Source organism: Budorcas taxicolor, chromosome 18 (assembly GCF_023091745.1).
Source record: "Budorcas taxicolor isolate Tak-1 chromosome 18, Takin1.1, whole genome shotgun sequence".
NCBI lineage: Eukaryota > Metazoa > Chordata > Mammalia > Artiodactyla > Bovidae > Budorcas > Budorcas taxicolor.
In genome coordinates, this window is record NC_068927.1 from 45,016,948 (window position 1) to 45,035,774 (window position 18,827).

Here is an 18,827-nt window from a genome sequence, read left to right on the forward strand (position 1 = left end):
AAATAATCTGTGAACAGGACAGGGAGAATTCTTGGGGGTGAAAAAGAGGATTTTCAAAGCCAAAATCCTCCCCGGAGGTTTTAAAAATCAGATCAGAGAACTGAAACAGAAAATTAGAAAACCAGCACATGGGATTCTCTGAGAAAAAGTATAAAGGAACAATAAGGAGGAGAGAAAAGTAAGGCGGAATGCAGGGGAGATGCAGAAAAATCGATACATTGGGTTGGCCAGAAAGTTTGTTTGGGTTTTTGCATAAGAAGTTACAGAAAAAGCTGAATGAACTTTCTGGTCAACCCTACATATATAAGAGGTGTTGGGGGTGGGGTAGGGGAAATAGAGAAGGAGACAAGGATATGTCTCTGGGGTGAAGAAAGAATGGAGTGTTCATGTGGCAAGAGATGGTCAAGTTCAATGCAAGATTGGAGGGACACATAAGCTACAGGTGGCCAATGCCTGAACTGCACGAAGGAGCAAGGCTGTCCCCAGACAGATGGAAAAGCCTGGGGTCAAACTGAGATGGAGGTTTCTGCAATGTCAGAGGAACTTGGAGCCAAGTCCACAGTTGGATCTGTTGAATGGCTGACTGCCTCCGTCAGCACCCCCTGCAGGGGTGCACTGGGATCTCCATGGGGAAGTCTGCTTGAAGAGAAAGCACAGGCTGTACCAGTGCTTTGTTTAACTTATTTGTGATAGTTATTCTGATTTTTAAGTAAAATTAGAGAAGGTCATAGGAGTTGTGTTTTACTTCTGTTGTCCATAGAATATCCCCAAGATCAAATTCAATAGATATAAAAAGTGTTTTGTTCGATTTTTTTTTTCAGGTAACAGTCTCTGTAGCACCCCTGCCTCCCCAACTACCCCCTTTCCCTCTACAGAGACAACAAATGTTTCTAGTTCCTTCTATATCCTTAAAGAAGTATTTTATGCACATACCCACAAGTGTATTCTGATCCTTTCCTTTTTTGTTTTAACATAAATGGAAGGGTACCTTAGACCTCTTCTGCAATTGGTTTAACAATTTTTCTTTCCATATTAATAAACAGCATCCTTGTTCTTTTTTTTTTTTAACCTTTTATTTTGTATTGGGGTATAGCAGATTAGAGAGTTGCACTATAAAGAAAGTTGAGTGCCAAAGAATTGATGCTTTTGAACTGTGGTGTTGGAGAAGATTCTTGGGAGTCCCTCGGACTGCAAGGAGATCCAACCAGTCCATCCTAAAGGAAATCAGTCCTGAATATTCATTGGAAGAACTGATGTTGAAGCTGAAACTCCAGTACTTTGGCCACCTGATGCGAAGAACTGACTCATTTGAAAAGACCCTGATGCTGGGAAAGAATGAAGGCGGAAAGAGAAGGGGATGACAGAGGGTGAGACAGTTGGATGGCATCACCAACTTGATGGACATGAATTTGAGTAAACTCTGGGAGTTGGTGATGGACAGGGAAGCCTGGGGTGCTGCAGTCCATGGGGTCACAAAGAGTCGGGCACGACTGAATGACTGAACTGAACTGATAGCTGATTAACAATGTTGTGATAGACTCAGGTGAACAGTGAAGGACTCAGCCATGCATATACATGTATCCCCTTGTTCTTTATTTTGGAGAGTATTCCATTGACTGGTTGCCCCCAGATGGATTTAACTAGTCTTGGGTGCCTGCATATTCAGGTGGATTATATTTTTTTTTGGCTGCAGGATTTTATGATCCATTAAGTTAACAGAAGTTGAGAAGTTATATAAAGCTCTGGGAGGAAACTTTGTGACCTAGGTATTAATATTCTCTGCCTGGCCAAACTGCTGTCTTTGATAAAGCCAACAAAAACACATTTTATTTTTTTAGAGTTGCAAAAACTCAGAAAGGATGCATCTCTTTGAAGAAATAGTTACTCAAGGGAGTACTCTGGCTAACAGCAACAAAAAAAGTTCTAATTAAGAACTGGAGTAAGAGAAAGCAGTTCAGGAAAAATAGAATGGAGCAGTGACTGAAAACAGGACACTTTGGAGGTGTTTATACAGCAAGGTTAATGTGGTTGTGTAGCTCAGTGAAAATGTTACAAATCATCTTTTGAAATGAAGGTGCAGGATACAAGAATGTTTCAGACGATTTCATCCAACTCTCCTGAGATGGTTTGCTAGAGAACATTCTCAGTGCTAATGCTTCACTCTGGCCTTTAAATAATGCACACTCACACACAGATGTGGCACAAATTTTAAAAATAATTGACTCTAAACCTCTCCTTGGCTCATTTAAGATGAAGTTGGAAGATCTGACCATAATTTTCCAAGCCATTTTGGCTTGAGCTCATTTCTCTGTTCTCCTCTTCCCTCTGATTTGCTGACCTCCAAGCCAGTCCAAACGCCCCTGTCCTCCTTGAGGCTCCTGGAGGATGGGGGCGCCATGGGGGTGGTCTGTCCCTGCGCTCCATCTAGAGCCCTGATCAGCTGGCTCTGGCAGTGACCTGACATCAGGTACCGCCTGTGCGGTGGCCTCACCCATCTCCCACCCTGATTCCTTAGAGCAGGAGCCCATCACACACTCCTGGGCTGAGGTCTTTGCTCCTGGATTCCCAATGCCCTGCAGAACTGTGACCAAGTCCCGGCCAGAGAGGCAGGCAGGAAAACTTGTAGAATGTATTCGTGGGATGCTACATATAGCCTCTTAATGAAGGTGAAAGAAAAGAGTGAAAAAGCTGGCCTAAAACTCAACTCTTCGCGACCCTGTGAACTGTAGCCGGCCAGGCTCCTCTGTGCATGAGATTCTCCAGGCAAGAATACTAGAGTAGTTTGCCGTTTCCGTCTCCATCCCCATAAACCCCAAAAGAACTCTGACCAGAAAGGTCCAGAAGGGGGTAGATGTTTTCCCATAACAAAGTTCTATTTTTGTTATGAGAAAAAGAAGGAGTGTTTTGTCTAGAGGCGGAGGCAGCTGCAGAGAAGGGAGCTGGCGGTGGTGGCGGCGGGCACTGCGTTAACGTGCGGGCTTTGGCTGCGGAGCGTTGAGAAAAGCACAGATCCGGTCCTCTCCCGACCGCACTCTGCCACGGCTGCTGGCTCCCTGGGCTCCAGGCCCCGCCGCCTGACCCGCCCCGCGCCTGCCGGCCCTGCTTCATGTCCGCCGCCGGGCTGTTTGCCTCTGCCCCCTGGCGGCCTAGCCCGGACCTGGAGCCTCTTAGCTAGTCTCCTGGAGGCCCGTTTCTGTCCCACTTCTCCCAGCTACCTGGAGGGGAAAGGCCCTCTCACTCCTCACAGCCCCACACCAGCGTGTTTTCCACAACCCCGAAACCGCTCCCCTACCCTACATGCCCGCCTCCCCTCAACCCTGAACCTCGGGCTGAATTTGCCTCACCCCAACCTGGTCCTCCCCATCCATAGTTCCTGTATTTGTGCGGGCACTGGCTGGCCGCTGAGCCTCGAATCCCTCCTCCCAGGTCCCCACAACGGAGCACTGTCAACTTAGAAAAAAAATGCACAACGTAAGAGTTACCAGTTCAGTTTTATTCCTGGAGCTTTCTAAGGACTACAGCATGGGAGATGACCTCTCAGAAAGCTCTGAAGGACTGCTCCGAAGAGGCAAGGGAGAAGCCAGGATATATGTGAACTTTTTGCTAGGAAAAACATAGAGGCAATCATACGAAGATGAGCGTGCATGTGTGCGCCGCGCACACACACACACACAGTCTTCCTTTCTTAATATAGATCTGACTTTCTGTCTTAGAAGAACGTTTAACCTTTCTTGCAAGGTAGCTCTACTGGTAACAAGTTTCCTCAATTTTTGTTTGGAAAGTCTTTATTTCTCCTTCATTTTTGAAGGGTAATTTTGCAGGATACAAATTTCTAGGTTGGTAAGTTTTTTTCTCTCACTACTTGAAATATTTCAGTCTCTTGTTACTTGCATGGCTTCTGAGGAGAACCTGGATGTCAGGCTTATCTTTGCTCCTCAATAGGTAGAGTGTCTTTTTCCTCTGATTTCTTTCAGGCTTAAAAAAATATATATTTATTTTTATTTATTTATTTCGCTGGGTCTTAGTTGCGGCACATGGGATCTTTAATCTTCATTGAGGCATGTGGAATCTTTAGTTGAAACATGAAAAAGAGAAAGTGTTAAGTCGCTCAGTCATGTCTGACTCTTTACAACCCCATGGCCACCCTGGAATTCTCCAGGCAAGAATATTGGAGTGGGTAGACATTCCCTTCTCCAGGAGTTGAAGCATGCACACTCTTAGCTGTGGCATGTGGGATCTAGCTCCCAGACCAGGGATCAAACCCCGGCTCCCTGCATTGGGAACATGGAGGGAGACACTGGAGCATCACAGAAGTCCCTCTTTCAGGGTTTTTTATCTTTGATATTCTGTAGCTTTAAATTGTAGGAGTAGGTTTTTATTTTATTGTTTTGTATTTATCCGGTTTGGTGTTCTCTGAGCTTCCTGGATCTATGATTCAGTGTTTGAAATTAATTTGGCGGAAATTCTAAATCATAATTTTTTCAAATATTTTCCTGTTCCTTTCTCTCTTCTTCTGGTATTGTTATGTGTTATACCTCCTGTAGTTGGTTGTTCCACAGTTCTTGGATGGTCTGTTCTGGTTGTTTTTTTTTTTTTTCCAATGTTTTTCCTGTTTGCTTTTCAGTTTTGAAGGTTTCTATTGAGATATTTATTCTCAAGCTCAGAGATTCTTTCCTCAGCCAAGTGCAGTCTAATAATAAGCCTATCAAAGATATTCATCATTTCTGTTATGGTGTTTTTTGATCTGTAGCATTTCTTTTTGGTTCTTTCTTAGAATTTTCATCTCTCTGCTAACATTACCCATGTGTTCTTGCATAACTGTCTACTTTATTCATTAAGCCCTTAGCATATCATCAGAGTTGTTTTAAATTCCTGGTCTGATAATTCCAACATCTCTGCCACATCTGAGTCTGGTACTGATGTTATATTTGTGCTCTCTTGAAACTGTTTTCTGCCTCTTAGTGTTTCTTGTAATTTTTTCTTGATAGCCAGACGTGATTTACTAGGTAAAATGAACTGCTATCAACCAGCCTTTAGTAATGTGAATGTTAGGTGTAGGGTGCAGAGAAGCATTCTATAGCCCTATGATCAGGCTTCTGTCTTTTAGTGAACCTGTGCCTCTAGATTGCTAACTTCACATGTGCCTTTTAGTCTGAAACCCCCACCCTTCACTTTTACATGGTATAGGATGGCTAGAGCTTTCTAGGGCTGGGTACTTCTCTTTCCCCTGGTCAGTTGATTTCTGATAAAATCTGAGCAGGTTAGACTCTGGCTAGTTTCTCCTGAGGGCAGAACTTAAGAACAGGATGCTGTGGCATATTCAAAATGGTTCCTTTTCCCTGCTGGAAGCACAAGGGGATTTTTCTCCTGTTTTCACTGTGAGGATTAGGACTGCTCCTGGAGGTAACACTCACAAAATTGTGGATTTTTTTTTGTAGATCCATAACTGGATTCCCCTTTGGAGTTTTACTCGCAGAGTTATCCACACCTGCGCCTCCAGCAGTTGGTCAATTACAGTTCAGGACTCCCTATCCTGGCAGTGGCTCCCATGGAAGTTGCTGCTCCTGGAGTTCTGCTCTGGTAACTTGGAATTCTTTGTATTTGCCTCCCTATCTTTCCAATCTGGGGGACAGCCATTTGGCTTGTGACCTCACTTCTTTTATGGATCCAAGAGATTTTTCAGTTCAGTTCTTTCCTTGTTGTGAGGATGGAGTGGGGACTTCCAAGCTTTTCACATGCCAGATCAGAAGAAAGAAGGCCTTCATTTCCTTTTTATTGCATAGTAATATTCTGTTGTATGGATATACACCATTTTATTTATTCATTCATCAGTGGATGGACATTTGAATTGTTTCCAATTTTTCTTTTCAATTATTAAAAAATAGAAGTGTAGTTGATTTACAATGTTGTGTTAGTTTCTACTGTAGAGCAAAGTGATTCAAAATACATATATTCAGAATATGTGTATTCTATATGTATATATTCTTTTTCAAATTCTTTTTCACCATAGTGTATTACAAGATATTGAATATAGTTCCCTGTGCTATTGTAACAGGTCCTTGCTGTTTATTTTGTATATAATAGCAGGTATCTGCTAATCCCAAACTCCTCATTATCCTTATCCTCCCTTTCATCTTTGATAACCATAAGTTTGTTTTCTCTGTGAGTCTGTTTCTGTTTCATAAATAAGTTCATTTGTATCATTTTTTCAAGATGTCACATATAAGTGATGTCACGTATTTGTCCTTCTCTGACTTGCTTCACTCAGTCTGATGATATCTAGGTTCGTCCATGTTGCTGCAAATGGCATTAAATCGTTCATTTTTATGGCTGAGTAATATTCCACTGCATATTTGTACCATATCTTCTTTTTCCATTCATCTGTTGATGAACACTTAAGTTGCTTTCATGCCTTAGTTATTGTAAATAATGCTGCTATGAACATTGGGGTACATGTATTTTTTCAAGACAGAGTAGTCCTCTTTTTTTAATATGTGCTCAGGAATGGGATTGCTGGGTCATACGGCAACTCTATTTGTAGGATTTTTATTTTAAAAAAACCACCATACCATTTTCCATAGTGGCTGTACCAACTTACATTCGTACCAACAGTGGAGGAGGGTTCCCTTTTCTCCACATCCTCTCCAGCATTTATTATTTGTAGACTTTTTGATGATGACCATTCTGACTGATATGAGGTGATACCTCATTCTAGTTAAAGCTTGCATTTCTCTAATAATTAGTCTACCCTAAAGGAAATCAGTTCTGAATATTCATTGGAAGGGCTGATGCTGAAGCTGAAACTCCAATACTTTGGCCACCTCATGCAAAGAACTGACTCATTTGAAAAGACCCCAATGCTGGGAAAGATTGAAGGCGGGAGGAGAAGGGGACAACAGAGGATGAGATGGTTGGAGGGCATCACCGACTCAACGGACATGAGTTTGAGTAAACTCCAGGAGTTGGTGATGGACAGGGAGGCCTGGTGTGCTGCAGTCCATGGGGTCACGAAGAGTCGAACATGACTGAGCGAGTGAACTGAACTGAATAATTAGTGATGCTGAGCATCTTTTCATGTGCCTGTTGGCCACCCAGATGTCTTCTTTGGAAAAATATCTATTTAGAGCTTCTGCCCATTTTTTTGTTTGCATGTTTGTTTTGAGTTGTATGAATTGTTTGTATACTTTGGAAATTAAGTCCTTGTCAGTTGCATCATTTTAAAATATTTTATCCTATTCCATAGGTTATCTTTTCATTTTTTAATGGTTTTCTTGGCTGTGCAAAAGTTTATAAGCTTGATTTGGTCCTATTTGTTTATTTTTGCTTCTGCTTTTTCCTTGGGAGATTGATCTAAGAAAAACATTGATATGATTTATGTCAGAGAATGTTTTGCCCATTTTCTTCTAGGAGTTTTATGGTGTCATGTCTATATTGAAGTCTTCAAGCCATTTTGAGTTTGTTTTTGTGTATGGTGTGAAGCAGTAGTCTAATTTCATTGAGTTACATGCAACTGTCCAGCTTTCCCAACACAACTTGCTGAAGAGAATGTTTTTTCCCCATCATATATTCTTGCCTTCTTTGTTGAAAATTAGTTGACCATGGGTGTGTGGTGTTTCCAAGTTTTGGTATTATGACTAATATGGCTATGAAGGCCCATTGTAAAGTTTGGACACATGGTTTCATTTTTCTTAGGTGCAAGTCTAGGAGTAAAGTTACTGCCTCATAAGTTAACACATGTGTTTAAATTTTTGAGGAACTGCTGAACTATTTTCCAAAGTAGCTGCATGATTTTACATCACCCTAGCCATATATACTTCACTTTCACTTTTCACTTTCATGCATTGGAGAAGGAAATGGCAACCCACTCCAATACTCTTGCCTGGAGAATCCCAGGGACAGAGGAGCCTAGTGGGCTGCCATCTATGGGGTCACAGAGCAACGACTGAAGCAACTTAGCAGCAGCAGCAGCAGCCATATATGAGAGTCTGATTTCTCCACATTCTTATCAATTCTTGTTATTATCTGATTTTTTTGATTCTAGACATTGTTCTGGGTATGAAGTGGCATCTCAATATGTTTCTTTTTATTTTTTAGATGTTTGTGGCAGATGCATATAATGGGCTGCTTTTAGATTGATCTGTGTAGCAGCCCTGTACTTGTTATCTATTTACTTTTGGCTGTGCTGGGTCTTCATCGCTGTGCGTGGGCTGCTGTCTAGTTGTGGCATGCAGGCTTTTCATTGTGGTGGCATCTCTTAATGCAGAGCAGGGGCTCTAGGGCCCGCGGGCTCCAGTAGCTGCAGCTTGCATGCTTAGTAGCTGCAGCTTGCAGGCTCTACAGTGCAGGCTGAGCAGTTGTGGAGCACCAGCTTAGTTGCCCCTCAGCATGTGGAATCTTCCCAGACTGGAAATTGAGCTGTGTCCCCTGCATTGGCAGGTGAATTCTTTATCACTGGACCCCCAGGAAAGTCCTCAATATGTTTCTTTGTTTGATTGGTTGGTTCTGTTTTTTATATTTAGGTGCTGTAATTGAATGTACCTAACCCAGTTTTATCGAGGAATCATTGATACACAGCACTGCGTACACTGAAGGTATACAGCACAATGTTTTGACTTACATACATCATGAAATGATTACCATAAAAAGTTTAGTGAACATCCATCATCTCATATAGATACAACATGAAAGAAATAGATTAAAAATATTTTTCTTGTGATGAGACTGCTTAGGATTTGTTCTCTTAGCTCAATATGGTTTTGATTTACATTTCCCTAATGGCTTATGATGTTGAGCATATTTCCGTGTGTTTGTAGATAATTTACATACCTGTTTTGGAGAAATGCCTATTCAAATATTTTGCCTATGTTTAATTTGTATTGTTTGTCTCCTTCTTGTTGAGTTTTAAGAGTGCTTTATGTATTCCATATGCAAATCCTTAATCTGATATATGACTTGCAAACATTTTCTTCCATTGTGTGAGTTGTTTTTGACTTTTCTTTAAAATTTTTTTCTTTTTGTTTATTGTTTTCTGTTTTCTTGATGGTATCATTTGAGGCACAAAAGCTTTAGTTTCGATAATGTCCAGTTTATCATTGTCATCGCTGCTGCTTGTGGTTTCGTTGCCGTATCTAAGAGATCCCTGCAAATCCACAAAGGTTCACACCCATGTTTTCTTCTAAGAGTTTAGTAATTTTAGCACTCACGTTGAGGTCTTGATCCATTTTGAGTTAATTTTTGTATATGGTGTGAGGTAAGTGTCCAACTGCATTCTTTTGCATGTGGATATTCACTTGTTCCAGCACAACTGGTTGAAAAGATTTTTCTTTCCCCTTTTATTTATCTTGGCACTCTTGCTAAAAATCAAGTGACCGAAACCATGAGTGCTTATCTCTGGATCCTCAGCTCTGGTGCATCCATCCGTATGTCTATCTGTATGCCACACTGTCTTGATTACTGTCTCTTTGTATGTTTTGAACGTTGTGTTGAAATTGGAAATTGTGAGCCCCCCGTGTTTGTTCCTTTTCAAGATTGTTTCGGCTCTTCTGCTTCCCTTGAGTTTCTTTATAAATTGTAGGATCAGCTTGTCAGTTTCAGAAAAGAAGTCTGCCAGAAGGATGACGTTGAATACATGATAAATAAATAAATATATTAATATAAACACTTTGGAGAGTATTTTCATAAGAATAGTAAGTTTGCTAATCCATGAACATGGGATGCTTTTCCATTTATTTAAGTCTTAAAATTTCTCTTAACAATGGTTTGTAATTTTCAGTGTATACTTTTTACACTTTTTGATTAAATTTATTCCTATTTTGATGCTTTTGTAAATGTAATTTTTTCTGTATTGTTCATTACAAGTGTATAAGAATGCTATTGATTTAAAAAATATTGATCTGGTATTCTGCAACCTTCTGAACTCATTCAGTCTATCCTTTTTTCAGATCCCATTTAAAATTATGAGGGGACATGAGCACATTGTGAGTTCCTGTAACTTCTGTGTGGATGACACTAAGGCCCTCAGTGGCTCCTATGACGGCACCGTGAAGCTGTGGGTAGGTGGCCCTGTGTTAGGTGGAGCCAAAACATCCGTTAAGCTTGTGCCACCTCATATGAGATTTCCCCGGTCCTGAGTTCCCAGACATTCAAGGATCCCAAAGATCTGGAGAAGCCTTCCTGAACAAAGTGCAAGACGAAGCAGCAAAATGAAGGCTCACTCTAGTGTTAAGTCACTGAGAGAGATGAAGTTAGTGTGGCTGCTGTCAGCCTGTTGACTTGGAAACAGTGGGAGCAGGGGTGGAGACCATTGGACCGGAGCCGGCCAGCTTTTGCTGGAGGCTGTACCTGAGGGTCTCTGAGCTGTGTCATCTCTCCGGGATGCCTTCTCACTTGGAATATTCAGTTCCATCCACAGAGATGGTATGTCCAGGCCTGGGCGATCACAGGAGGACAAAAAAGTGGCCAAACCTGGGACCTGCCCGTGAAGGGTGATTGGGAGAGGCAGGCCAGAGAATAGGTCAGTGCTGTAAGATGCAGGGGGCAGGGCCACAGCAGCAGGGGTGTGATGGTCAGACGAGGCTGTACAGAGGTGGCCACTGTGAACTCTTTCAGAGCCTTCAGGGCAGAGCCAGCAGACCCTGGTGGGCCTGCTTGGATGCACTGCTGGTCAGTCAGGAGAAGATGAGGAGCTATCAGGGCTGGGAGACGGCAATGACCATCGGGGGCCATTCCGCAGACGACTGTCTGGTGAGGCTGGCCCCCTGGGGAGGACAGTCAGTTTGGTGTTTTGCTATCTCCTCTGGCTTTAGGAGCAGGAGGGGGACAGGATGGAGTGAGTTAAGGCTGATTCCTGGGTTCCAGTTTGGGCAACAAGGTAGAGGATAGCTCCTCACCTTCCAGATCCCCTTAGAGGAACATCTTCTGGGTCTTGGTGGGTAACAAGCCAGGAAGACTAGCCAGGAGGGTTTGGGAGCTGTCCAGATAGTTCAAGCCCCACATTAGGGACCTACCAGATATTTGACCCTGGGTGGTTACATGACCTCCTGGGCCTCCCAGAATTTCCCCAGACCCCTCAGGATCAGCTGAGAGCTGGGGCCTGCCTGGCCCATTCCAGGTCCCTACAGACATCCACTTCCTTCTCTTCTGTGGCCCTTATCCACCACCCCCTCCACCCAGCCCCATGATCTTCTTGCTGGGAAAGCCACTGGTTCCTCTGGGAACCCCAGGCCCTTTCTTGGTCCCCTAGGATGACTGAGAAGGCCTGGAAGCAAGGGGGCTTCTGCTGGTTGTCATCACCTATGGGGAGGGAGGCTGGTGACTTTCTAAGTGTGCATTTTGCTTTACTATCTTCAGATAGTTCTCGTGTTCTTCTCACCTTTTGAGTCAGCGGAAAGACTCACAGGGGTTTCTGTCTATTTTGGCCGAAGGATTTCTCTCTCTCTAAGGGAAAGTCTGCCTGTTTTTTCTGGTTGTCCCAGTATTAGGGACCATCCATCGAGACATCTCTGACTCCCCACAGCAGCCTCACTGCCCCTGCTTCCTGCCTACTCCATGCTCCTTCCAGGATGCAGTCACCTCAACCTGTCCAAACCCCCTCCATCCCTGACTTGCTCACAGCCCTACCACTTTGTGCCACCTTCTCCAGTTGCTCCTCTCCACCCCCTGCCCTCCTTCTTACCTTCATGCCTAGTTGCAAAATCACCCAGTTCTCTGGTCTCCCTGCCCTGGCTGCCCCTCCAGCAGGTCCTCTTTGCTCCTCCTGGCTCACTTTTCTCCATCTTTGTCTCTGCTCCTGTCTCCTCCTGTGGCTCTCCCTGCCCCAGTTACAGTTCTTGGGCGAGCCCTCCCTCAGGGGGGTGATAAGTCATTACCATGCAGCCTCCCTGGATGGGAGCCCCACATTAGGGACCTACCAGGTATTTGACCCTGGGTGGTTACATTCTCCCTGAGTTTCCCCAGGCCTTTGCCTGGGAGGTATCTTTGGAAAAAGTCTCCTTGCCTCTCTCTTCTCTCCCCCACTCTCATCACTGTTTTTCCTCTCAAACCTACCACAAACCCAAACATCTAGCTTAGCCTTTTATTTATTTATTTATTTGGCTGCACCAGGTTTTAGTTGCAGCATGTGGGATCTAGTTACCTGACCAGTGATCAAACCTGGGCCCCATGCATTGGGGGTGTGGAGTCTTAACCATTGATCCACCAGGGAAGTCCCCTGGCTTAAGCTTTAAAAAAGCTCCCTTTCTCCTAGCTGAAGATCGTTGTGAATGATTTAGAAAGTCCATCAATGTATGAAGAAGTGGGGCAAAAATTATCCTTATCTTACACCCAATCATCCTCTAGTACGGTACATCTCTTTTCAGTCGTTATAGAAAAAACCACTTTGCTAGTCTTTCTCATATTATGAAGGTAAGATGGCTTTATCACCAAAAGACACAAAAACACAAAGAAAAAAATCATTCCATGAACTGTGAGTAAACTGACGTGAAAAGGTTGTGGTTTCTTTTTCCTGTTTGAACATGTGTACATATATTTATGAAATTGAGACCACACAGTAAAACTCTTTATATAACGACAGTAAACATGGGCTACAAATACGGTCTCACCTCCTTTATTAGAACTACTTTCTCACCATTCATTCAAAGTCCAACCAACCAAGTTAAATTATCTGAATCCACAGAAAGAGTTCCTAGTCCCAAACGCCAAGTGAAGGGGTAACTGTCTCTATTTGTTTTCCCATACCCCTAGCCAATGGCCCAGTTATTTCAAGAAACTTTCAGTACAAAACATAGATATTTCCACTGTCTTTGGAATTCACTGGCAACATCTGGCTCTATTGCCATGTAGCTCTCCTGCCAAGTAATTCATGGCAGTGCTCATTTTCCAAGAGGGTGATCAGTCTGCGATTGCTATTTTCCCTCTTGGCCATATGGTGGCACTATCTAGCACTGAACCTGTGCAGCCCCATAGACCTCATTCTGTTCCAGTGCTGCCGCTGGCTGGCTCAGGGCTAAGGCCACAGACTGCAATGGGCCTCATCCTCAGGACCCACAGTGATCATTTTTTCAGTTTCCAGACACATTTTTTTTTTTTGGCAACCCCATGGACTATACAGTCTATGGAATTCTCCAGGCCAGAATACTGGAGTGGGTAGCCTTTCCCTTCTCCAGGGATCTTCCCAACCCAGGGATCGAACCCAAGTATCCCTCATTGCAGGCGGGTTCTTTACCAGCTGAGCCACATGGGAAGCCCCCAGACACATATTTTTTTCTAGAGTAACACACCATCCAGGGAGGCTGGATCACCAGCCATCAGAGCCAATCATTTCTTCCCAAGTCATGAGGCTCATGAGCTAAGCCTCCATCCTGGATGTGTCCTGCCCCCATGAGTTCCTCTTTGGGATCTCTTCCTGCCAGGGGGCTTTGATTAAGGACCCGGCCGTTTAGAGTCTCATGGAGCAGGGGTTGAGGGACTGGATCTGTGCAGAAAAGAGTTTGCGCAGGTGGCCTGAGGCTGCTGTCCCTGCAGAGACCCGCTGGCAAGGCTGGCCTTGGCTGGCATCTGGGAACTTCACTGGCAAACAATGTCCTACAATCATGAATCTTTCCCTAGGTGATCCAGGGGGCTTGCTGTGTCTAGACTGTGCAACCCATGTGGGTGATGCCTCTGTGACCAGACCCCAGTAAAAATCTGGGTCCCGAGGCTCAGGTGCACCTCCCTAGAAGACAGCATCTGACATGTGTTGTTACGACTGGTTGCTGAAGGAACTAAGCACATCCCATGCTACCCACGGGGACTCTTTTTTCAAGATTTATTTATTTTTATTTGAAGGATAATTGCTTTACAATATTGCATTGGCCATTCATCAACACGAATCAGCCATAGGTATACATATGTCTCCTCCCTCGTGAACCTCCTTCCCACCTCCCACCCCTCCCCACCCCTCTAGGTTGTTACAGAGCCCCTGTTTGAGTTCCCTGAGTCACACAGCTAATTCCCATTGGCTATCTATTTTACATATCGTAGTGTATATGTTTCCATGCTACTAGGGAGAGACTCTTGGAAGCAGTGCCTGGTTTGCTCTGGACCTCGCCCCAGGTGCCCTTCCCTTTGCTGATTTTGCTTTGTGTCCTTTGGCTGCTGTAAATCTTAGCTGTGAGCATGCCTGTATTCTGAGTCCTATGAATCCTGGAGAATCATCAATTGTCAGGGTGGTCCTGGGGACCCCTGTGTCAGGGGGTCTGCCTCCTAGCAGGCTTGTGGTCTTAATGTGAATTGGTCTCTGCATATCAGGGAGAAGTGTCCCAGGCCTGGTCTGGTCAGGCCAAAAGCTCTCCCAACCAGGCACCATAATTTCACGTAACAATGCAGGGTCTTTCTAGAAATTCATTGTCTTGCTAATAGTGTTTGTTTCAAGGGGATGTTCCACCTCGGCTTATCCTGAAAAGTTGTGGACACATTTTTTTTTTTCCAAAGATTTTTTTGATGTGGACCACATCTTTATTGAGTTTGTTCCACTGTTGTTTTTGTTTTGTTTTTTGGGCCACGATGCCTGTGGGATCGTAGCTCCCTGACCAGGGATTGAACCTGCACCCCACGAACTGGAAGGTGAAATCTTAACCACTGGCCCATCAGGGAAGTCTCCACATTTATTGAAAGCATTTTTATTTCTGTCACTCAAGCACCTTTCATGTTGGTGCCCTCATTGTTCCCATCATATTGCCAGCTATTACCCTACCTTGTCCTTGTCATATTCTCCAGTTATCTCCCTTCAGTGTGGTAACAGTTGCCGGGTCCCATTGTTGGGTGTCTTAGAGTTTGTTTTAACCGCCTCCTTTAGGTGGACACAGACTGCTGCCGGTGAGTTTGCTGTCTGTTCCCTAAAACACACGACGAACCTTTTTCATTAAACTTTTCATTTGGAGTATAGTCAATTAACAATGTTGTGATAGTTTCAGGTGGACAGCAAAGGGACCCAGCCATACGTATAATATACATGGATCCATTCTGCCCCAAATTCCCCTTCCATCCAGGCTGCCACATAGCACTGAGCAGAGTTCCCTGTGCTATACAGTAGGACCTTGTTAGTTATCCATCTTAAATGTAGCAGTGTGTACATATTGATCCCAAACTCCTTAACTATCTCTTCCCCCGACTCTTCCCCCCTGGCAACCGTAAGTTCTTCGATGAACCTTTTTTGTGCACAAGTCTTTGACCCCAATTTAGATTATTTCCTTAGGGAAGACTGTCCCCGAGGCACCCCCACTGCCCCACCCCAAAATAGAATTGCTGGGTCAAACAGTGGGAATTTTTAGAAAGTTCTTGAAAGATCTTGCTAGATTCTGTGAAGCCTCTTTGGCCAGGAGAGAACGAGAATATTACCTGTTTGCAGCTTTGCCTTCAGAGTGGCCCGTTTCCATGGGCCACTGTGGGATGGAGGGGGAGTTTCCTGGGGATGGTGACGGTGGCCTTCTTGCTCTGGGAGTGGTGGGGAAGTCTTTTCATCCTTCTGAGCTGGGGGAAGAGTCATAGGACCGTGGGTACTCAGACAAGCTTAGGGTTGATGCTGAACTCGGCTCACTGCTTCGGCTGACACTTTAGTGACCTCTGACCCTCTCCCGCTCTCTCCTGCTGATCCAGGATGCTATGGATGGATCCATTGTTCGGGATTTTGAGCCAACGCCCGAAGGTCCCGTTTTAGAATGCAGTATCACGGCTGACAGCAGAAGGTGACTTGCCCTCATTTGACTGGTCAGGAAGGTGAGAGGGAAGGGCAGGCCCACACACAGCATGCCAGGGGCCCTTCACTGTCTTTTCAGCAAACACCTGACCTTACACTCCCATATATTGGTCTCATGGTTTCCACCTTTGGCTGTGAGAACCAAGTAGATGTGGTGACTCTGAAAATTTAAAGCACCAAAAAGACGAAATGTACTGTGACTGAAGCCAGTCTGAATGTTCTTCATGGAGTTTCTTTCCCGCAGTCACGCCTGTGGACCAGGGCAGCTGCAAGGTTCACTAGCGATTCAGGGCAGGCCCTCATGTCACAGGGGGAAACCGGGGCCCAGGAAGAAAGCCTGAGCTGTCACCTGGGGAGAGTCAGTTTGGGAAGCCACCCTGGGGTGCATTTGCATCCACGCTTCACACAGATGTGAGATGAGCCTTTAAAAGGGGATTTGTTTTAAAATGGATTTGCTTTTACCCTGAGCAGCAGCTACAAAATTACTCTACTAGTGAAAACGCGTGGGGGAATGTAAGCTTCATGTACATGCTCACTCTCTCAGGCGTGTCTGACTCTTTGAGACCCCATGGACTGTAGCCAGCCAGGCCCCTCTTTTTCCAGGCAAGGATATTGGAGTGGGTTGTCATTTCCTACTCCAGGGTAAGCTTCATGGGAATCTCTCTCATGTAGAGGACACATTGTCACTGAAACATGCCATATAAGAAGACAAGGGTACACTTATATTACTGGGTTGGCCAAAAAATTCATTAGGGCTTTTCCATAACATCTTATGGGAAAATCTGTATGAACTCTTTAGCCAGCCTAATAGTGTAAATGTACAAGAAAACATTCAGGATGAAATGAGCTATGACCGTCTTTTCCTGTTAAAAAAAAAAAAAAGATGTGAAATCAGTGGAAGAAGTGATTGATCCTTGTGAGTTGTAGCTATCCTTCTAAAAGAAGTCAATTACAGAACAGAAGAAATGATACCTTTAATGCCCTAGATAGAAAAGGACATATTTGGGTGGCCAATTAAAGGATTAAGGAAGAGAATGGTGTCATGGTGCCTTCTGTGTTAGGATCTCTCTGTTTTCACTGAGAACCCCCAGTTCTCCAGGGGCCTCATGAAATATCTTTAGAAAGATTCAGGTTGTTTTTTTTTTTTTTTTTTGCAATCTTGGTCCTAAACTGTAGAAACTTTCTGTTAAATATTTGATCTTTCTTAGAAACCACAGGTGTAATAGTCTGGGTTGTTAAGACTCTGGTCATTTTCTTTCCAGAATCATTGCAGCATCTTATGATAAAACAGTGAGGGCTTGGGACCTTGAAACAGGCAAGCTGCTGGTATGTATGCTCTGCCCTGGTGGAGATGTCACAGCACCAGGGTCTTCTATTTTGTTTTGTTTTGTTTTTAACTGGAGTATAATTGCTTTACAATGTTGTGTTAGTTTCTGCTGTACAATGATGTGAATCAGCTCTGTGTAAACATATATCCTCTTGCTCTTGAGCCTTCCTCCCACTGCCCCAGCCCATCACATCACACTCCTTTAGGTCATCACAGAGCACCGAGCTGAGATTTCTGTGCTATACAGCAGTTTCCTGACAGCTTTTGTTTTACAGATGGTAGTGTGTGTGTGTATGTGTGTATATATATATTTATATATATATATATGTTGATTCTGCTCTCTCAGTTCATCTCACCCTCTCCTTCCCTGCCTACAACACAGGTTTTTTGCTGGGCCTTAGGTGGCCTTGAGCTGGTCATGGATTGGGAAGAGTAGCCAATCTTCCAGGAAAGGAAAATTTTCTTAGGGACCCAACGTGATGGATGGTGGGCTTCAGGGAAGGGAAGCTATCTGAAGTGGGCAGAGGAGGGCTCTGCTTCAGGGATGGGGAGGATGGGTATAAGGGAAGAAGTAGAGGTGGGGCAGAGGGTAGGGAGGGTGGCATTACAGACTGAGAGAACTGTGTGGGAAAAGAGACCCTCCCTTGTGGGATGTTGGCTTTTGATGGGGGCCGGAAGTAGAGCTGAGGCCATGGGATGAAGGCCACGTGGCCAAAGGACAAGGCCACTGGTTCCCAGTCTGTTCTCCATCTAAGAAGGGGCCACCATCCATCCATCCATCCATCCATCCATCCATCCAGTGGGTGCAGGGTCCCCCTGTCTCCTGCCTGGTGTCCGGGCAGCCCTGAGCCTGCTCAGGCGCTCCACAGGGTGTCCTGCCCCATCCCCGCTGCCCTCCCCTCACTCCAGGCAGCTTCTTGTCACCTCTCTTCTCCCTTTTCCCCTTTCTCCTCTGTTCTCTCCTTAAAAAAATAAACAAAACAAAAAACTTTCTTTTTAGTGTAAAGATCAATTTATTTTCATTGTGAAACATTTTTAGAAAGAGAAACCAAGTGTGAAAAAAATAGTGTTACAGTTAACATCTTGGTGTCTCTTTTCCTGTACACATGTTACATATGAACACAGGCAAGCATGACAACATGACGTGTTCTGCTGACAACACTGTCATTAAATACGATCATTGATTACTCCTGACTTTCAGCATTTTCCCAAATGCTTATTTCATTTAACAGAAACATCCTGCTCTTGTCTCTAGCCTCTTTCTCCTTCTCTTCTTTTTAAAAAACTCTCCTCGGGATGTTTTTATTTTTATTTTTTAAATGTTTATTTATTTGGCTGCCCCAGGTCTTAGTTGCAGCATGTGGAATCTTTAGTTGTGGCATGCGGCCTCTAGTTCCCTGACCAGGGATCAAACCCAGGCTGCCTGCATTGAGAGTGAGAAGTCTTAGCCACTGGACCACCTGAGAAGTCCCTTCCCTTCTCTTCGGTAAACGTGTTTAGTGCTTTTATTATTTTTGTTGCACAGGATGTCCATGCCACTTGCCATCTATTAGGGCTGAGTTAGTGATCCACTGCTGCTTGACAAACTATTCCAGAACTTATTTTCAAACAACAAGCATTTATTGCCACACAGAGTTTCTTTTTTCTAAAACAATTAACGCATTTTGGCTGCACTGGGTCTTCCTTGCTGCACATGAGCTTTCTCTAGTTGCAGCGAGCGGGGCTGCTCTTGGTTGTGGTGTGTGGGCTTCTCATCGTGGTGGCTTC

General features: G+C 44.3%; 1 protein-coding gene across 1 annotated transcript in view; it reads left to right on the forward strand.

Annotated features, from left to right (window-relative positions):
- WDR88 (WD repeat domain 88) overlaps positions 1 to 18,827 on the forward strand; it is a 50,222-nt gene that overhangs the window by 707 nt on the left and 30,688 nt on the right. Inside the window, exons 2-4 of the mRNA XM_052656759.1 lie at positions 9,942 to 10,052; positions 15,634 to 15,722; positions 16,996 to 17,059. Coding sequence (XP_052512719.1) covers positions 9,942 to 10,052; positions 15,634 to 15,722; positions 16,996 to 17,059 — 264 coding nt within the window. The remainder of the gene's footprint in view (positions 1 to 9,941; positions 10,053 to 15,633; positions 15,723 to 16,995; positions 17,060 to 18,827) is intronic.